Source organism: Enoplosus armatus, chromosome 18, assembly GCF_043641665.1.
Source record: "Enoplosus armatus isolate fEnoArm2 chromosome 18, fEnoArm2.hap1, whole genome shotgun sequence".
NCBI classification, from domain to species: Eukaryota; Metazoa; Chordata; class Actinopteri; order Centrarchiformes; family Enoplosidae; genus Enoplosus; species Enoplosus armatus.
In genome coordinates this window covers 6,854,932-6,876,704 of record NC_092197.1, presented here as the reverse complement: position 1 = coordinate 6,876,704, position 21,773 = coordinate 6,854,932, and the positions used below count along the sequence as shown (strand labels likewise).

The window sequence follows — 21,773 nt, the reverse complement described above, 5'->3', positions numbered from 1 at the left end:
TAGCATGGTATGTGGTAAAATACCTTGGTGTTTATGTAACGAAAGATCATCTCCATCAGCACTTAGCTCAGACTTTGGTAAGTCTATAGACTAACTCAGCTGGAATTGAACTCACTGTGTCAAAAAAGCTATCACTGTCAAAGTCCTCTATGAAGGTGGGCTAAACGCAATAGACCTGAATGTATGAATGGAACTTGAACAATGTGCTAAATCTCCTGGCAGTATCTGGCACATATTCCCTCAAAATATATTTGACAAGATGGAAACAACAAAGATATACCTCACAAAAGAAAATCCATATTAAATAGGACCTGGATGGATAGAAATATTTGGTGTTTAATGGACCTATTAGATATAAATGAAGACGTATTACTTTACAATCTTTGTTGTCGTAAATATAGCTTTGGTTGCAACCTCAAGAATTTAAATCTCTTATCAATGCCACACATTCCTTATCCTAAAAATAATATTATAAATATATCACTGTACTCTCAGTCCCCATCTCATCTCCTCACATCTTTTATAAAGTCATATTCATATTTTTGATAAAAGGATCTCAAACTAATTCACTAAGTCTGTTCTAAGAGACGATTTATACCCTGCTCAGTTTTGTAGAAATATTTTGAATATCTTTGACCAACTAATAGCATCCAAACTGAAAACATTACTTTGTATATTCCTTAAATTATAAACTTATTTGGCAAGCAATTGTATCACTTTCTAACTTCTACTTCCCTGAAATGACAACCAAACAATGACAAAAAGGCTTAAATGATGAAAGGACATATTTACTGAAACTACTTTTATTTTCTGTGTACACAGTGAAAACAGTATTAACAGTCAACATTTCAAAACAAGCTGACAATCAGAAGAATATGTGGTTATAGCAGTAACGATAATTTCAGAAAGTACAATCTGTGATCAAAGTGTGGTACAAAGTAGCCCAGTGTACAGTCCATATGGTGCTTTCTGTGTTTTGGTTTTACCAACGTAACAAAAAAATGTAACCTCTTCAACCACAATAATAATACTGTGTAATACTGTTGTTTTTTGCATAAAAATTGATTGACTTATCCATTAATTCGCCTTCTCATGAATTTATGATGACACTACATTATGCACTCTCCATGATTTGTTTGTTTTCATTCAGTCTTCTTATTGTACATAATTGAATTAAAGTCAATCAAACGCAAATAGTAAAATCAAAAGAGGAAGCAAAACAATTTAAATGAAAGGTGTTACAGCTTCTCCACTACTGTCTGATATATTCATGGCTGATTATTAGAGTGCATGTGGTGACGAAGTGGTATAAAGCAACTCATTCATCCTTAAAATGCTACAACTAAGAAGAAGAGCAGTAATAGAAGCTGGGCTCATCACAATTCAAATGAAGGAATTCTGCATCATTTTCTAAATTACATTTAATGGCACCTGAAATCTAACATTTCCACCAGCCTTGAGTGAGAAAGCTGTTCAACAATCTATCATTCAAGTGCAGTTTGACCCTGCCGACTATAAAAACAGCTTCAGGCTCAGTTTTGTTTTTGGTATCTGGAAGAAAACGATATGCACTTGAGAGTAGATTTGTTGGTACAACATGGCGGTTTGCACAAAACATGTGAGTTCTATGAAAGGCAAAACAAATCCAGTAACACTGATTCATTTAAAAGGCACAGCTATAGTGTTTTTTCATGTTGAACCCTCATTAGCTTTGAGCTGCAATGGCTGGACACCTGACATGAGTTCATGAAAGTCTGTCACAGACATTTAACAAACATTGGAAAAAAAAAAAAAGTTTGTTTGGTGTTCATATTCAGCACCAATAATGCTGGTAAGGCCTTCAACAACAGCACAAAAAACATTTCATTTTGAAATGATAGTAAGCTGAATTACATATGGCCACGTCACATACTATAAGCAGTTACACAGGGCAAAAATACTGTCAACACATAAATTCAGTAGTGGATGAATCATTGCTTCAACCATAAAATCCTGTTATATTCAGGGCTTTAGATGGCTGATCAAAGTGTCACTGATTATGGCACTAGAAGACATTTGTGAAGCTCTAACTTCAGATGTTCCTCATTCAAACATTTCTACATTCAACATTTACAAAAAATGAGAAGGACTTCTTATTTTACATAAATTATAGTATCCAATATATACAGCGTTCTGTCTGATATTCATTCCCATCATACACTGAGAGGAATGTAAGCAGTTTAACACATCTTACACTGTATATATACAAAAATATGCCATACTACAGGATTTTCAGGTATGGTGATAATGATGTGCACAGGTATCTCTCTAAATACAGTGCATGGATAGAAAATAATAATGAGCCATGAAAAAATGTTTTGTAACATTTAGCTTAGGATGAAATGCAAATGAAACATAGTAATACTGAATTAATTTAAATGTCTTCACAAAGATAATACATGCTGTATGTTTTGCTCCTCTCTCCTGCTTTAATAATGTTTGATAGTATCTAAGCAGAGGCCCCCTGAGAGTGACGTATGATGTCTAAAAAAACTCAGTTTGTGACTTTACCCTGGTCCCAAATCACCCTCTATGCCTTTTTACATAGTAGCCAGTCGCCAAAATCTGAAGACACGAATCTAATCTAGGCAATCAGAGAATTACGTGAGGCCACATCACTAAAATCAATTTGATCCCACACCTTAAGGGTGTTTAAAAGGGTGTGTTTTGTTTGTTTAGGACCACTACAGAGTGCGCCCTGCACCTCTACTCATTAGAGAACATACTTTAGGTAGCTCTCCATGGCTAAACTTAAGTACATACAGCACAGTATGTTTGAGACTAAAAACATTCTCCCCTCCCCTGAGATTTCCAATTACAAAGACGATATTGACAATTTTCTATGATGGATTTTTTTTCTCTCCTGAAAACCCAAATCCCTATTTGCAATTCTGAGGGTTATCGATGTACAAAGCCCCCATCTAACCAGTCCCTCCCACCCTTCTCAAGCTTGTGGGTCAGCCTTAGGTGTCAAACCAATATAGGTTCCATTTTGGGGGTCTTCCTTTTCCTTGTCACTGACTGGAGAGTAAGAAGTGTCATCTTCAGTGGAGCTCTGTAGTGAGAGATTAAGGATAAAAAAACAAGTATTGACAACTGATCTGATGACACTTTAACTTTGTACAGTCATACCTGTTATCAAAAAGGGCTGATGTCCTTGAACGTACCATCTTACAATACGAGTGACATTTTTACAGTACTTACATAGACATTTAGTATTACTACATTATGTTAATGTTTTAAAACCAAACAATAGGTTTACTGTACAGCACCCAAATTATTTCAGGAGGAGTGAAAGTCATTTAACGGCACACTGAAAACTGAGATTAAAGATGCATATGGAAGATAAGTAATCAATATAGTAAAGATAGAAGATTGAATAAAGCAAAGACAACATAGAGAATTAAACAAAGCAGCAAAATAACCATAAGGACTTACAGCATAGAGAGGCTTGGTAAACACAATGCGCTTAACTTCATTCTGCACGGAGACAGTGATACAGTGATAAATACATGCACAGTGCCATTAGTGTGTGGTTAAGCAACTGAATGAATTACACAAAAATTAACAATCAGTAATTATTGGGACAAGCAAATGGTGGGCTGTTAGGATAAAATCAGGTGAGAAGTGGTGTCGCACCTTCTGTTTGCGCGCCCGGACCAGGAGGATGATGAGGACTACAAGCAAAATGGCACCTAGTCCCACAATAATGAGCGGAAAGTTGGACACTACAGTGACAATGACCAACAGCTTGTGTACTCTTGCCGCAGAAGCATCGTCAATCACCACACTCTGTGAATTAAAAGACAATGTGAAAGATACATTATGGAGGGGAAACTTGTATATTACTAGTGACTGGTTTAGCGTCTTGTATGTAACACTTTCTATTGATTTAAACCTGATTTGTGCTGTTTAAATGTGGTTTCCCTATGCATGAAATGCTACATATTCATTTTGGGAAAGATTTTTGCCCCAAACTCTTCAAGAAAAACAAGAAAAACAAATATATAACAACTAACAGCAGCAGTTACAGGATACAAGTATGGGTGTCAGCATGTCTTTAATGTTTCTTACCTCATTGAGGAACATGACGGGAAAGACTGTGTCATTCAGGCCTCTAGTTTTCCTGTTATGAATACAATGAAAAGAGTGAGAAGCGATCATATACAGCACAGACACATATACATCAGTACTATAAGATAATAGTGTATAGCTTGTGTTTGGATGCAGATACTCACGGGAATCCGGGGATTCTGCTGAGCAAGACGTTCACCTGTGCTCTCTTGTTTGCACGTACAATCACTCCAGTCGTCTGCATGCATAAAAATAAAATAAAACATAGTGTTAATAATGTAAAGTATTGTATCAACAGAACAGACAACAACACTAAATCTATCACACTGTCTCATGAGTACAATGGGGATGTCGATGTCGATGTCAACAATGCAGGTGATAAACTTCTGTACTACTACTTGTACGCCACTAGGTGGCGTAGCAGTACATCTTAATGCATGGCACTCCTCTCAACACAGTTAAAAAAAAAAAGCCAGATTGCTACATATTTCAATAGTGGCTTTAAATGTGTCGTGTGACCAAGAAAAATTAGTCACAGCATTAATGTTACTAATCATAACTGCAGGGTAAAAAGAGCATGTGAGGCTGATACTGTGGCCCGGTGGCTTACCGGGTTAAGGTCCAGGAACGTTTGGTGATGTTGTCTTTGAGGGGACAATCCTTCAATGGCAGCCACATATTTAGAATCTGCCAGGTAAAAATGAGGAAAGGAGGCGACCACTGGGGCACCTATGTGAGAAGAGGAGACGAGAGGAGACGAGAGGATTCAGGAGAGAAGCAAAAAGGGACAACATTAAGCTGAGCGAAGCATTATTTTTATCTCTACCGTAAACTGATGAGTCACAACATAAGTTCTCCTTTCTCTGCTTTATTAAGTGGCGAAAATATCAGCAATGAGAAATTGTGTGCTTCATCCTCTGTGACAGCGTGGCTGTCAATCAGGACATAGCAAACAGCAGATCATTTAGGAAGCAGTCCTCGCGATATAATCTGACTTCCGTTGCAGGACACGCAAAACTTTACTTAGGGTCTAGGAAAACAAACAAAAGGACCACAACCCTGCTTGTAAAACAAATTAAGGGTCAAGTGAAAAATTCTTGGTTAGGTTCCAACTGTGCAATGTCAGACAAAGTCATTCTGGACTTCTGTTGTTCAGCAACAACAAAAGTAGTCCAGCTTGTGTCTGAGCAACAACAAAGTCAGATGGTGCCACAGTTAGAGGTGCTGATTAAGTGGGGCAGAGGTGACAGTTTTCCTGCTCTTGTGTTTGGCAACAGACTTCTGTCAAAAACATTGGACACCCAGTCACCTGAGAGGTTGTCCCCGTGGCAACTTACAAGGTCACTGTAGTGCAAACACACACACACACATACTCATATTTGTATTGGTATACTTGACTGCAATTAATCATTGTGTGCATTCCTAAACACCTGACCCTAAACTTAACCCTCTGCACACTCTTTTAAATCCTCCTCACCTGAGGAGTATAAAATGTGTAAAACAAGTTAAAAGACTGGTATTGTTCTTTCACAGGGAATGATAATCCTTAAGAAATAAAACTTTTGGGCAGTAAAATCGGGCACTGAGGTAATTTCTGGTCATATTCAAGGCCAGAATCAGGTGACAGGGCTTACTGCCCCCTCAGCTACTGGGCCAGTCATGGTCAGATGGTGCCTGAGGAGTGGAGAGGGCTGGAGAGCTGTGTCACATGGGTCATTTAGGGGGTATTAGTGCTGGTGATAGTAGGAAGGGAAAAAAAGGAGGACTTGACTGCTAAGTTTATTATCAGTTAGAAAGAACAGAGCAAGACAAATAAAATAGATCTTCAGTAGCTTTCAAATTAAAGGTACATGTCTACTAGAAAGCGCAGAGGCTGTGTGTAGGATGTACAGCTAAAGGTTAGGAAAGGTTAGAGAGGAGAATGTAAAGATGTTGAACTCATAGCAGGCACCCGGAGTATTTTGAGAGAGGCATGTTAAAGAGCAAAGTGCGGAAAATACGCTGCACAAGCTGACACTTACCTTTCCGACAGGGACTGACTTTAAGAAGGCCAGTTCCCAGGCACTCTTGTGGGCTGACGCAGAAACCCTCATTGGCCGGGTTCTCCTCTTTGCTGGCCAAAACAGAGCGCGGTGGTGTGAAGCGGTAGGCTGGGATTCCTTTCACCTCTACATCTTTCTCAAACTCCATGTAGATCGACCTGGGGAGTAAAGCAAGAGCATTAGAGGACATAATGAAACGAAATCGAAATTTTCTGATTTATTATATCCTTGTTCTATTCATCTCTGTTTACCACTGTGTTATCATTTTATTGCTCAACATTCTAATATCAACGTTTTATTGCTGTGTATTTGTTTCAACAACAGTTACCATATTACCATTCTGAGTTAAGACAGTAGAAACACTGCCAGCTGTATTAGTCTGTATTATCAATTTAATGATAACATCTTTTTTTTATTAATGTCTTTCAAAAGTGTAGCAGTTAGAAGCACAAATAGGATATCACAGTGATTTCTCCACAAGGGCCGGTGCAGGCACATGAGTGATAAAAACACAAACAGCTCTATAAATTTACTGTAATAATATTTCTGTGTACGTTTAGTACATTAATATTAAAACCATTTCCAGGTATGCACACACACGCTTAACTGTGTGCTGCTCGGCTAAGTGTGGAGTCAACAAATGGCATTAAAAGGTCAATACATTTCACAAAAGAGGTTTGCTGCATAGAATAAATAAATAAAAACATTCTGCTGGAGTTGGCTCCCGCTCTACATGGCTTGTCAACCAGTCAACTAGTCGATTTTAACTTTGACACCAGAAACTCACTTCTCTTCTCTTATTATCTCACTAATGAACCACTAAAATGGCCACCAAAGGCACAAGAAATGAAATTAAGAGGTTGAGCCCTTCATTTAGTGTGGAAAAATTATGACTTTGACTTTCAAGAGAGAAACTGGCTTTACCATTATGCTGAAATCCTGTTGGGAGTTCAACATATGGCGGAAATAATGCTATAGTGTGGTGTTGACCTTCCCTTTTGTACCAGGAGTGGAGAAATCATATCATCTAATCATATTTTAATGTCTGTTGTGTTTTTACTGCTTCCAAGAGAATTACACAATTGTGAGCAGTTATTCCTTGCTCTATGTGTCTCCGCAGTTCTGTTCTGTTTAGGAAATCCCAGCGATTCTCAGTGAGAACAAAGAAGTCTATACAGTGTCTGCCAACTGGCCGGGAGGATGAGGCTCTTCGCTACGTAGCCCACCAATCGTGCAACAATACTGTACTGACCTTTCCCTTGACCTTCATGAGAGAAGCCAAGTCAAAAGCTTTATGTGTTTCTTCACAGGACTTTGAAAGCCTCTGGCTTGTACAACTGGGCATGAGAAAATGTTACAGTGTGAATTAATTTCAAATAAACAAAGCTAAGATTTGGTCCCTTTGGATCTAAATGTGTGGGGGGCCAAAATTTGTAATACCTGATAAGATGACGTGAGATGCTTTTTGTATGACAGATGTAAAAAACCTTTAAAGGGAATGGAAAGAGGAGAGATGGGGGAATGTACGGCCAGGATCACTATGGAAGTATGTTATATTAACACTTTAAGTGTTTCTATCCTGTGTCATGCTTCAAATCTATTCATAACACCTTGTGTGTGTGTTACATGTTATTTATAGTTTGTTTTATTTTATTTCATTTTATGTGTTTATGTGTCAGATTGAGTCGGTGTCTTTTGTTTTGGTTTGCTTCTTTTTTTGTTTTGTGAATATTTGGAAAGGATTGGCTGTTTATCTGTTTAAATCAAATCAAGTCTTTTAAATGAAGGATCATAGCTAGAGGAAAGATTAATGTATGGGAAAAGGCAAGTTGGTATTTGAACAATGACACCTGTCTGCAATTCGTCAAAATCTTGAGGTTTTTGTGGCTCAGCTGTCTTTCACTGGACCAAGGGGTTACTACCCTGTCAGGTCACAGATGGGAGCCCTTTTTTTATCCTACAGATCAGTCCCAGATGTCATTTAACTAAACACGTGTTTTAAGTGGTGTTGAGCTACTCTTACGGGGGCTTAATGCTGAAAAAACTTGAGCCAAACTGTCTGTGCGAAAGGTTAACACATGACTTAATGGAACATTTCCTCTTCAAATTATGGTTAAAAAAAAGTACAGAAAACAGGGAGGGGGCCTTTCCTTTAGTCACAATAACACAGACAGTCATGATGAAGCCACCAGGCAATGAATAAGTAGGTGAAAGTGTAAACATTTGGGAGAAGGGTTTTTGACACAGGTCCAATCAGAGTCAAAGTTAAAACCATGCCACTCCAACAGATTCTTTCCACCCTCAACAAAAAGGGGAAGATGTCCGCAGCAGCTTGTATTTTTTAGGTCAAGGTTATTTTCCAAATTAGAAGCTCTCATCATCAGCAAGAACAAGGACACATCAGTGAAGCCAGCACCAAGGCTTAGCATTTACGAAATGAAATCCCAAGGAACTATTCATGAGTTAGTCACTGTGTGAGAGGCAGTTCACATTCTTCAAGCTTTCAATGAAGACATCCTAATTCTGAAACCCTCCAAATCTGAATGTCCTCACGAGCATTAATAGGGAACATGTCTGGCAGAGACTTCCCAGAAGTTACACAAAAAACTGGCCAGACGCATACAGCCCATTGCACACTGAAAGCATAATGAAACCTGGTTGTTCCAAACAACTTTTCTCCCACTGCTGTGAACATGTGCTCAGCACAAATCAATACAATACTTTTCCCCAATTCTCACTCCCACAGTTTCCTTCCCTTTCCTCACTCACTCACCTTCCATCTCTATACCACACTGTAGACCAACATTCCTCTTCAAGTAAGTGTTTCCTGGAAACTGGCATGTTAGCCTTTCAAAAAGCCTGCGCAGTATAGGCAGTAAAGCCTTGATGAGAAAACAGACGTCACCTGTGGTGCTGTTTGTAAACGATCAGGATGTTATGATAACAATCCATGGGATCCAAGGCCTGTGAACATATTTCCATACCAGATATAAAAGCCCCCCTCCTGCTGTGTGGCGAGTTGAGTCCAACACTTTCAGGCCAGGTCATGTATCAGAAATAGACATCGCTTCATAACCTCACCACACACTATTTCGTAAGAAACTATAATAGCAATGGCTGAGTGTGGTGATTCATATATCTTAAAGTGATGCCACATGGGAGCAGTAGGCTGCAGGACGGCACTAAACTGAGCTAAACTGTACCTGCAGAGGTCTGGAGTGAAGATGTAGATGCGTTCATTCTTGTTCAGCAGAGGATGGAAAGCACTTCCATCTGATCCATTGATGCTGTTGCTTTGGTTAGACTTCCAAAAGGTCAGCTGGCTGCAAAACAACATGTTGTCACAAACATGAGCATTCTTTTTAAAACTGCATCAAGACAGCATTTATGCAATTTAAAAAAAGGCATAATGTTCATACAGATTGTACCTCTTTGGGCACTGATTAAATGTTTCTAAGAAATGTACGCTGCCTGCAAAGCAACCAAAAACATTTTTCAGACTGAGGCAGAATGCTTATATGACAGCTCTACTCCAGATTTGTATTTATCACAGAATAAAAATATTTTGATTATTTTTGGCTGGGTATGCTGTTTTCAAAAACCCTTCTATCAACACCATTATCATGTAAATCTTAATAGCAGCAAATTACAACAGAAATGTTTTGATGAATAAACATATTCTTATCTGAAAGTAAGCTGAAAAATGTGGTTTCCCAGGGGTAAGAAGGGTCATTAGCAACTGCAGGGGAACTGAGAGAATAAAATGGGTTAAGAAAGGTCACTAAAAAGGCATTATTAAGGCATTCTGAGTACCAGGATGTCCTACTCTGTGCTATGTACCAAGACTAACAGGAAAACAGACATATCCAGCCAGTACTCCCGTATTATTGGCAAAAAGCAGTTGATTTGAGAAACTTTTTAAATCCAAAGGTTACCCAATTAAGTTCCATTACAATGGATGAAGACAGAGAGGGAGTGTGTGTTTGTGTGAGACTGCAACAGTGTTACCTTTGGCCTTTCCATGTTTCGACACGGCCATAATCCATGTAGTTCTGCTCCCCAGTGTGGTAGACAAATTCCCCATCGTTACTTCCATTTTTCTAAATAGATCCAAAGATTTAGGTCATTAAAATGTGTACATTTTTTCAACATTTCTTATAATAGAAAACACCTCCTGCAGAGTGACTGGATTTCATGGAGGAATTAACCAAAAAACGGATTCATAGATCTTCCTTTTCGTAATCCATGAACAAAATCCAGCTGAGGTTGTAGAGTTGTACATGCCTTGTACATGAGGCCAAAGATCTTCTCCACCTCAGGATTGGTGGAGGCGACGCGGGACAGCAAGGGATCTTCGTAGCCCCACAGCAATTCATCCACAGTGCGAGTAGTGAAGAGACCACTCCCTAAAGAGTTCATCCAGATGGACACCATGGAGGACTTCCAGAAACTCCCTTTCACCTTGGTCATTACAGCCTAGAGAAGCGGAGCAGAGCGGAGAATGCAGGATGAGGGGGAGGGTGTTGGTGGGGATTGTGGTGGGATTGAGAAAACAATATACAAAATGCAGAAGGAAGTTATAAAACACACACTCCACTTACCCCTTCTTAGATTTCCACTTTCCTCTACTTGTCTAAGACCTTTAGTTCATGACTCACCCAAGAAGGGATGTTGACAGTGGTGATGTTATCCACAGCGGGGTCACCCACAGACTTCTCTCTCAGGAACACAAAGCTTTTGGTGTTGTATGCGGATACTTTTGCATTATTTTCCAACATGCTCACATTGTCCTTATACCTGTACTCCCTGCACAAACACAATAAAACACAAGATTATCACTTTTCATTGAGCTTACTCGGATCATTCCGGTTGCAAAGAGCAACCAGTTCAGCAAACTCAAGAAGCATTGCACATACATTTAGGTTAACGTTACATATTAATGGATTAAAATAAAGTTAAATGCAGTATAGGTTAGGTGGCAGGGCTAGATTATGCTGACATGGTCTTCACTTATATAGCGCTCTTCAACCTTAACAGTTCCCAAAGCGCTTTACAGATCAGGACACTTCGACATGACGGGGGGAGCCGGGGATCTAACCCCCAACCTGCTCTACCCTGCTCTACCTCCCGTGCGACAGTGCTAACCACTGCGCCACCATGCACTGTGGCTGTTGTAACATTTCTGGTGCTTCAACAGTGAACCTTGATATTTATTTAAGGGTTTCAGTGGGTGCATTAGAAGCTATTCCAAATGACTAATCTACACAAAGTTTCTTGTCAGCACTCACATGACAGACAAGAAAGGATATGAAACAAGATTCTGTATATATCCCTGTCTGATATTTAGTGTAATCTTACAAACAGCTAATAAAATTAACCATTGTGGCATTTTGTTTATGCTTAAAATAAGAGTGACTTAATAGACAACAAGAGATGAAGCAGACGTCCCTTTTTCAGTTTACATAGGTGCTGAGCAAATAATGGGCTCATTTCAACAGCATTGCAGGAAGAAGCCAAGTAAAACAAACATTTTAAAAAACTATTTTCTCAGTCACAGTCTGGTTTAGGTAGATATTATATGTGTGGTCTCTGTATCACCCTTGAAATTTGGCCTCTAAAGTAGGACAGAGTTATACAGTAAATACATACGTGAAAACATCACATATTTGAGAACAAAGTTTCATGTGAGACACGTGTGGCTTTCTTTGTGGCAGCCTGAGCACTTCCGTGTACATTAATGTGCTCTTGCATCCCACCTGTATGTGTAGGGTCCAACCTGATTGACCTCTGGCTTGGCCCCTTGAAGGAACTCTTTCACGTTGGTCACATTGAAGAAGAAAAACTCCATGTAGACAGGAGGGGGAGGGGTTTTCCATGACTCGAACACACGGCTGCCCTCTACCAAAACAATCTCCTGTTGAGACATAAAGAGCATATCTCAGTTTAAATTACACATAATTCATTCAGACACATAAATATGGTTGTGAAAAGCTTCAAATTAATGCATAAACACAGACTACACAAAATACTTCAATGAAACATACTACAGCTGGATATATGATTTTATTGTAAACAGAAGTATTTTCTTTTGAGGTGGCTTTCAACTGAAGATACATTTGCTGCATAGGGTTTTGCAATAGCGAACACATGTTTTGAATTTCAGTTCCCACAATTTGTTCCTAGTAAAAACAACCCAAAGAACAAAAACATCCTTGGGGGGTGGTGGAGGGGAGCTGCTGTCTGAGCGTCAGACAAGAGCATTGGCTGCACACATGAATGGTATTAGGGGAGACCCTTCCACAGTTTCATTGTCTGCGGTTGCCAATAACAACGGGCACTCTGGGAAAGCCGCTGACATATCATGTGATGCAGAGAGCTGGATGCCCACTGGTTGCACAGGACTGCGACCTTAATGATCTGAGCCACATTCCTCAGGACTGAGCCTTATGAGGCCCTGGAAGTGCAGCGCAGACACAAACTTGTACTACAATGTTTCATTACACAGTATGCTAGAAAATTGTCACAGCAGATGTCACTGGCTCTGGACAAGGATAACCCGACTCACTGCAGGAAACTTTTGAGGAATTGGAAAACACAGGGGGTGAGAGAAGAAGGAAGGGGGCGAGAAGATTAGTATTTCTTTTGACAAAACATCGAGAGGAAATCTCACTTTGGCCTAATTGTGTCAGATTTGTGTTAAAGTTAAAAGCAATACTTCAGTATGAAATAAGCCTGAAAGAGCTGAACACACCAACAAGTCCCATTACTTCAGGGCCCACTGAGTACAGGCCTCCTCCTCCTTTGGGGTCCCTTCTACTTGTTCAGAGACAAAAGTTTAGCTGAGTAGCCAAGGACAATAAAGCTGTCACCTTAGATCGAGGAAGAGAGAGCATGGTCTTTCTATATCATCCTTTCATGGTTGGAACAATCAATATGGTAACCCTCCCAGCATGCTACATGAAATACAGCATGAAAAACAGGAACAGAGAAACCCTCTTATCTCAGTACTTACCACCGGTACTCTTACACCACTCCCTATTTGAAAACACATGTAGCAGGTGAATACACAAATACACATACTGCTAGTGCTTTGATGTTGAGACAGGCAAATACATAGACATGAATAACACTGGGCACAGCAAGAGGCTATTCATTAAACCCTCCAGTTGTGGTGCACAAGCTTTGCATACTCTAAATGGGTTTGCCTCAGCAGTGTCCAAACACCTGAGAAAGCTCTACCAGTTGAAATGTAGTCCAGCCCTGCTCCCACTGAACCCATCAAAGTAATTTTAAGGTTGATTTTTAGGTTTTACATTGACAGTAACTCCCAGTGGCCACCAACTAGCTGCAGTGGCAGATCCGTCGTTTTCACTAACACAATCAAATGAAGGTAGTTTGAATACTGTAAAGACTGTAAAGAGCATGAATTACATTAATTAAAAAGGAAATTATCCAATGATGTGTTTCTCTTATTCATTAGAACATAACACATTTTTTAGCCCTACTAACGGCGTGGCTCTATGGATGGCAATGTCTGTTGGTCTACCACTTTGGTCCAGGCTGAAACATCTCAACATGGGGGTGAAATTTTGTACAAACATTCATGGAAAGGAGAATAAATCCTACTGATTTTGGTGATCCCATGACTTTTCATCTAGCGCCACCATCAGGTCAAAATTCCAGTTTGTCCAATACTTCATTTATGTATACTAGGAATATAGGAATACCTGCAAAACTAGGGACATCCCCATCAGCCTCAGCTGTACTTTGTATTTAGTGCTAATTAGCAAATGTTAGTATGCTAACACGTTGAACTAAGATGATGAACATGGTAAACATTATAACTACTAAACATCAGAATGTTAGCGTTGTCATTTTCAGCATGTTAGCATTCAGCACACAGAGCAGCTAGCATCGATGTAGACTCTTAGCCCTCTTATTTACTTAAAGTAATTTAAGACGTTTGTGGGGCCTTGGTCCAGAACAAGATATCTTAATAACCAACAACAACCATGGCCTTTCATCTAGTGACACTGTCAAAATAAACTGCATTTTTATTTTCAATACTGGTAAAGACCCAGGATTATAACCAAATCATCCATATGGTGTTAGGAGGTGGCTTTCTTGGCTTAATACCTTTAGTGTAAAATGAAGAATAAAAACTTAAAAATGTTTGTCAAAGCTGAAAAACTTTGAAGGAAACCCAGCAGCCTACCAGCAAGGGGGCGCTAACCTGCTATGTCTAGCCTAGTCTATGTAAAATTACCAAATTCCTCATCAGGGACAAGTCATTTTTCACCATCACCTCATCAGCAGGTCATTGCATACTGACCCCGCTTGACTCACATGGAAGATGAGGGGCTGCCAACACAGCTGGTTTCCCAATAAATCTAGCAGTGTGAAAGAGGCTTAACACACAAAGAGAGCCTACTGCTAGGAGGGTATCCATGGAATGAGATCCTTCACACTGGTGCAACTGGGGTAAGGGGGTAACTTGATACGGCTGAAATGAATCATCCTGCCAGGCTAGTAGATAACTATGCATGTGAGCACTATGTGTTTCACACCCACACATAGACCTTACTGGGTGAGACTTTGTATTAAAATTAAAATGAACTTTGACAAGATTTGATGTTATTAATACTCTCGAGAGGCAGAAACTGCTTTGCCAAATCAATGCTTGGGTAATGTATCCTGTTTCTCTCTGCAAGTATAAAACTATAAAACATTTGTTAACAAGAGAATCAGCATTCATTTTTAAAGGTTTAATGCTGTCTAGTTTGCACCTGATTCAACTTTTCAACCTACTTTGACATAAAAAAAAAAGGTCTTCATTCCAGAGTCATTAATGTGTCAGCAGCAATAGCCATACATTGTACACGTTGGATGCATTAGTTTTTGCTAAATAGCCCCGTTCACACGAACTTGAAACTTCTTCTGAACAAGCACTGGCACCAAACTAGTTAAGAAAAGCTCAAATCTTTCAAATTCCCGCAGCCAAAACCTCTGCTAAAATATTTTTAAACCCTATAAACTGCAACAGCATAACACATTTGGATAATTTAGGACACCAAGGCCATACCCTCAGTAGACAACAGATTGCACTTGGGCTTTCCTGATGGGTCCATAAAAGTATCTTTATAAACCACTACATAAATAGCTTTCCATTTAGCCAAGTGTTTAGGCTTAGCCCCACCAGACTGTCTTAAGGCTACTGAGTAAATAGCATAATTTATCTATGTAACCGAGCCCAAAAGTAAATATTGTACATGTAAATATGGTTGTTAAACAAGACTAAACTGTCATTGATGAAGATGATTTTTATTTATTTGATCAGCTACTGGTGAGCCAATTTCAACGGTACTCCCAGCCGGAGGAAATTAAATTATTTCAGGCGTGATGAAATGGTGTAATGACATTAATTCATCCATTGACATTGAAACATGAACACATCTGCGATGAAAATAAACTACAAACATCATCCCTGCTCAATGATTAGCAATCTTCACTTCCTGCAGCCATTTGCCTTAGAAAACTCTATAAAAGTCAAAGAAAATGTCATTTTCTTCAGCATTAGGACTAACTCCCAGCACCAGAATGCCTTCTGAATATGTCCCCTGACCTCTAAAGTGAATGCTAAGCCTCTCATCTGATACCTGTTATGGAGAAGCTGGTTAGATATGAAAATAAGGATGAAGGTGTGCCATTTGATAACACTGAATGTGGGCCAACAGTATTTTCATGCCTGCACTGTTATCATAGTAAAGTGATCCTTCTGGGAAGGCTTTGAACTTCACTGACTAACAGTCTGGAAATATTGGAAATCCAGTAAATCTCTGGACTTAAACTTACATGTTTACTGGCACTGAGCAAATGCTTTCACTGATGCAACCAAACAGAACTACTACATATGTTTGTATTTAATACTCGATAATAAGAGTGTGTGGTCCATGAATTTCTCCACCTCTGGGATTGATGAGCAAACCATCTGCAGAATTAAACACATTGAAACAGTCAGTTTAGGATATGCACTATTCAAACGTCTATAGTAAAAAGCTATAAATCAATAAAAGTATAATTTCTTCAAGCTGAAACAATTAGTCGATTAGAGAGAGTGTCGTAGGAGACACGTTTGCACAAGCTCACTTTGGATTACCATAATTACGTCACAGTTTGCACTATCGGAAAAATTCCAACAGTTTCTGAAAGCTGAGAAGCTGCGCTTTACAGCCAATATGGTGTCATTACGGTAATTTCACTCGTCAAAATAAGCAAAAAAGTCCAGGCGGATATTTTGAGGCTTAGGTTTTAACCCTTTAAAACCTAAACCTGGCTCTAAAGCGCAACATCTCACCTTTTTGTCTCGCCGACGACACACTGTGTTAAAGGGTTAAATTTATCACCTACTTTTTTGATAATCGATTAATCGTTTAAGCAATTTTTTGAGCAAAATGGCAAAATCCACCAGCTTCAGCTTCTTAAATATTAATATTTGCTGATCTTCAGTCTTCCATGACAGAAAATGTGGGTTTTGGACTGCTAAGATTGATTGAGAATGAAAAGAATCATTAGTTGCCTCCTAGCAGATGCTTTAAAGTCATCTCACCGCGGGGTACGAGGAGTGTGCATGTGTGGAGTATTCGCCATTAACGCGCCTCCACCTGCAGCGTCAAGGACAACCAGTTGAATCATTTTGTGTGCGCTCAAAAGTTTACAGCTGTTAGTGCAGCCTTCTTCAGCTCAGACAGCAGACCGTTAGTGAAACCGAGTACGTACATGAATTAAAGTCAGGCACTGAGGGAGAAGAGCCTGCGTGTGATACTCTTTATTTGACAATCACAGTTTACATAATGCCTGTAATTATAGGTGTTTCCAGTGTAAACACAGCTCACACTACAGGGGAGGAAATAACAAACAAGTGGCGTGCTCTCTAGTATATCCGTTCATTTCAACCCAACACTTCCTGCTCCTGCTTTGTATTAAAAGCTTTTCACCATCAAACCGCTGTAGGAGAATGATCAGACTTGAGTGTTGCAGGGAGGACTCTTAGGAAGTAGTTGCCTCAGTGAGCTGGATAGATGAACTCAAACCTCCAACAATAACTCATGAAAAAAAAGCGTCAAACCATGTGGAATTTGTGGTGCATGTTACGAAAGTAAACCCATAGTAAATACATTTCTTGCACTCCCCTGTTTCAATACGTTAACCTAATCAGTGGTGGAACTACATTTAGGCTGTACTGTACTTTACTTGAATATTTAAATTTTCTGCAACTTTATACTTCTATTCCACCACATTTCAGGAGCAAATATTGCATTATTTACTTCACTACATTTATCTGACAGCTAAAGTTATTAGTTACTTTTCATATAAAGATTTTATATACAGAACATAAGCAGTTTATAAAATATGGGACATTTTTTCCTCATGTTTGCCTCCTAGCAGATGCTTTAACGTGATCAAACAGCAACAAGTTCTTTACATCTCATGTTTATTTTGCAGGATATTCTTCAGTTCAGCTCATGTTGTCCTTCTCAATTCTTACTGCCGTATCAATACATGGAGGTGAGGAATCTGTCTGAGTGAGGCTTTGTAAATCAAGCCTCACCAGTGTGTAAAGTGTGCTGATTGATATTACAGTGGCCTGGACAAAACTCCACACTGAGTTCCCTAAATTGACACTTTTTCCTGTCATGTGCTGATTTGCTCACAGCAGCATTTTCTTATAACGTGTTAAAAATACCAAGAACAAGCTGTATACCGACTCAGCTCTTACTTGTTCTTAGCTGTGGAATTTGCCTTCGAACCCCCTCAGGATATAACGACAAGACAAGTATTGACGGAAGAAAAGCACATCCTTGGGCCATTAGGAATTCTTTTGGATCTACCATCTGAAGTCCGTTACAGTGACAACTAATGGGGAGGGCACTGTGGCTTAGACTAAAACTGATCGAGTAATCTAACTATGGGGAAGAGAAAGTACTGACGGTACAAAAAGGCTACTGAATCCACAATAACCCATCCACCTCCAGCTCAAGGGGTTTGAGCTGCTTATTAGAGCCACTCCTTCTGGGAGGGACCACACAGCACACCACTGTCCATTTCAACAAATCACAAGTCATAATAATCCTCACTGAACTCCAATGTGAGAGTAACCATGACATCTGTTGCTCATGACACACGGCAGCCTAATAAATAAACTGCATAAAAAGTTTGTGTACTGTGTCTGGGTCATGGAGTTAGCGCAGTTTACATCACAATGCAGTTCAATTTTGTGCTTAAGTCTCTGGTGTGAGCTCATACATATGTATTCTAATGAATGCTAATAGTCTGGGGTGAATACAGCCAAACAAAGAGATGAACTTTCAATCTAATCTTCTAGAGTTTGCAAACAGAGGAGGGTCTGTAAATGAGGAACATGCAGTACACTCACATCATTGTAACTATGTTTTCTATCATTATCAACAGACTCCACTTGTACACAGCAGTACATTCAAAGGAAAAATGCATGCAATTTGTCATTCATACTGACTTTCATAAACACGTTTTTTTTATATAAAGTTCTGAGGGTGAAAGTGTGTTACCTTTTTGAGGCGGTTGTGTATTATCGTGCGGAAAACTTGAGCCACAACTAAGCCAATCCCAGCGACCAGCAGGACAGCGCAGGTGACCCCGACCGCATAAATCGCGCAGGGTCTTCGTGTCATGTCTGCAGGTGCTGGCAACACAGAAAGCTGCGCGCGAGACTCTCGTGGATGAATGGAGACGTTGGTTTCCGCACGTTAAGCTAGTTTTCCTACACAACTCGCAGAGAGAGAGAGAGAGAGAGAGAGAGAGAGAGAGCTCACTATAGCTGCACAGACTGTGAAATAAGAGCTCCGACGTCGCCTTCCCTTTCGTTTTGTTGAAAAGTTGAAGAGAGGTTTCTTCGGGTAACGGTGGGAGATGTGTGGGTCGTCCTCCCGAGTTTCCAGCTGACAAAGAGCTGCAAAGAAAGTCTGTTTACTTGTGGTTAATAATGAAGCGGTTATCTTTGACAATCACGAGGTTCCCTTGACTCAGTCTTAAGTGGCGACGTGAAAGAGCGTACAATTAAGAAAAACAAATGTGCCACGGAGTATATTTGTAGCGGGCTGTAAAAGTCTCTCCCTCCCTGCGCACTAGGAGAACGCTGATTGGCCGCGGCGGTTTGTGCCCCCGCGGGGTACGAGGAGTGTACGCGTGTGTAGTATTCGCCGTAAACGCGCCTCCGCCCGCAGCGTCAAGGACAACCAGCCGGATCTTTATGAGTGCGCTCAAAAGTTCACAGCTCTGTTAGTGCAGCGTGTGGCTTCTTCAGCTCGGACAGCAGACCGTTGTTGAAACCGAGATGTTACCAGTCGAGTTACGTACATGAATTATTATTAGTCACAGGGGCGTAATTATTGTGTATTTATTTTCATTTTCTATCAACAGTTTATTTGACCGTCACAGTTTACTTAATGTCTGTAATTATAGGTGTTCCCCCTGTAAACACAGCACACACTAAAGGCGAGGCAATAAGAAACAAGTGGCGCGCTCTCCAGTAGTCAGTGGTATAGAGAAGCGCTGCGGATATCCGTTCCTGTTAACTCAGCACTTCCGGCTGCTGCCTTGTAGTAAAATCTTTTCACCATCAGACCGCTGTAGGAGAATGATAAGACTTAGTGGTTGCCTCAGTGAGCTGGATAGATGACGCCACTGGTGCTTTCTGCACTTTGGGAAAACTCAAACCTCCAACAATAACTCATGAAAAAAAAAGCATCAAACCATGTGGAATTTGTGGTGCATGTTACGAAAGTAAACCCATAGTAAATACATTTCTTGCACTCCCCTGTTTCAGTACTTTAACCTAATCAGTGGTGGAACTACATTTAGGCTGTACTGTACTTTACTTGAATATTTAAATTTTCTGCAACTTTATGCTTCTACTCCACCACATTTCAGGAGCAAATATTGCATTATTTACTTCACTACATTTATCTGACAGCTAAAGTTATTAGTTACTTTTCATATAAAGATTTTACATACAGAACATAAGCAGTTTATAAAATATCGGGCATTTTTTCCTCATGCTTGCCTCCTAGCAGATGCTTTAATCTTCATCTCTTATTACCATATCAATACATGGATGTGAGGAATCTCTCTGAGTGAGGCTTTGTAAATCACACCAGTGTGTAAAGTGTGACCAGCTTGAATGCAAACCTCATCTTCAACTCACCTCATCTGCCTGAATAAAAATCCCAAAATTCAAACTGTTTCTTGTTATGTGCTGATTTGCTCTCAGCAGCAGACTTTCTTGTAACATGTTAAAATGTTAAAAATACCAAGAACAAGCTATATACCGATATATACCAGCCTTTTCTTATCCTTAGCTGTGGAATCTGCCTTGGAGCCACGTCAGGTCTTTATGTCAAGACAAGTATTGACGGCAGAAAAGAACATCCCTGGGCCATTAGGAATTCCTTTGGATCTACATCTAATAAAATCCGGCTACTGGTGAGGGCACTGTGGCCACATATACCAATCCACCCAATAACACACATACATATACAGTGTAAATATGTATTTTTGTAGCATGAGTACTACTACTTTTTGTTAATTTTGTGTGTTGGTAAGAAAATACTCATACACTAATTTTTGTGTTTTGTTTATTCTTTTATTTACATCTTTGTCAGTGTTCTCAAATATCCACATTTACAATACAATATACACTCAGTTGCCTGTTTACTAGATACACCTAGCTAAAACTAATGCAGTCTAATACAACAGTTTTGCAATAAATCAAAGCCTTCATGGAGGTTATAATGTTATGTGCATAACATAACGTGGTGTACATCCAGCCATCATCATACAACTTGGTTGCCACGGTTACAACATCATTACCCACCACCACCAACTGACACATTGCAGGAAGTTTAAAGTAACCTCCCCTGAAATTGGCTCATAATGACTGATTCATCAGGATCCTTTGGAACTTCTGCATTTGTTAGTGAGCTGAATGTATGAAGGTCAGAGGACACATCAACCCCTGACACACTGGGATCTGTCCACAATCAGGAAACACTAAAGGATAAAGCCATCTTAAATACTCATGTGCCCATTTGTACACAGAGACATTTTTTGGTTACTGTAATCATTCCTCTTGTCCGAACAGGTTGTGAAAAGATCCGTTCCGAACGCAAAGCCAATGTAATTGATGGGGAACGACATACACGGTCCTCGTTCTGTGTAAAAAAGACTTCTGAAGTTAATATGAGCACTCAGCAGTCTGAGTAAGACTAAGTTGCATTTCATTTTAGTATAATATCTCCCTCTTTGTGTTACTATCCCTCTGCACAGCTCAGAAATGAAACACTAGAAAACACAAAGAGGGGGTTTTATGCTACAAGGACTGTAACTTTGGAAAATATCCTCTTAACTGTTGAAGCCTCATATTAGTCCAATATTCACTCTCTTTTAGCTCTGTTTTTGGTCTCCACCAGCTCCTGAGGGAAATATCTGGCTCTTTAGCCGGTAAATGCTCCATTGTGTTCACCAGCTAGTCGCTAACTATTTCTGTTTGGTGCTGAGCAAGTTGTGTACAGTGTGTTTTTAGAG

General features: G+C 39.7%; 1 protein-coding gene across 2 annotated transcripts; it reads right to left on the bottom strand.

Moving 5' to 3' along the window:
• Window positions 1–1,403: 1,403 nt before the first annotated feature.
• Window positions 1,404–19,095, bottom strand: LOC139301277 (lysosome membrane protein 2-like). Of its 2 annotated transcripts, XM_070924627.1 has the most exons (13): window positions 18,740–19,095; window positions 11,912–12,069; window positions 10,814–10,961; window positions 10,440–10,631; window positions 10,164–10,255; window positions 9,359–9,478; window positions 6,135–6,313; window positions 4,724–4,842; window positions 4,278–4,351; window positions 4,114–4,165; window positions 3,679–3,831; window positions 3,478–3,519; window positions 1,404–3,094 (listed from the first exon to the last, which is right to left on the bottom strand). In XM_070924627.1, exons 1-13 carry the CDS (start codon window positions 18,860–18,862, stop codon window positions 2,984–2,986), a joined length of 1,563 nt encoding a protein of 520 aa, XP_070780728.1. In that variant the 5' UTR covers window positions 18,863–19,095; the 3' UTR covers window positions 1,404–2,983. The 2 variants fall into 2 exon arrangements, with proteins under 2 accessions (XP_070780728.1, XP_070780729.1); XM_070924628.1 differs by lacking the exon at window positions 3,478–3,519.
• Window positions 19,096–21,773: the final 2,678 nt, after the last annotated feature.

Bases quoted from the DNA above. Each gene is read 5' to 3' on its own strand.
- LOC139301277 (XM_070924627.1), bottom strand. From the start codon at position 18,862: ATGACACGAAGACCCTGCGCGATTTATGCGGTCGGGGTCACCTGCGCT. The intron at 10,632-10,813 runs GTGAGTCATGAA...CCGCTTCTCTAG, and splicing joins CTGTCAACATCCCTTCTTGG to GCTGTAATGACCAAGGTGAA. The intron at 9,479-10,163 runs GTAACACTGTTG...GTTGTTTTGCAG, and splicing joins GAAACATGGAAAGGCCAAAG to CCAGCTGACCTTTTGGAAGT.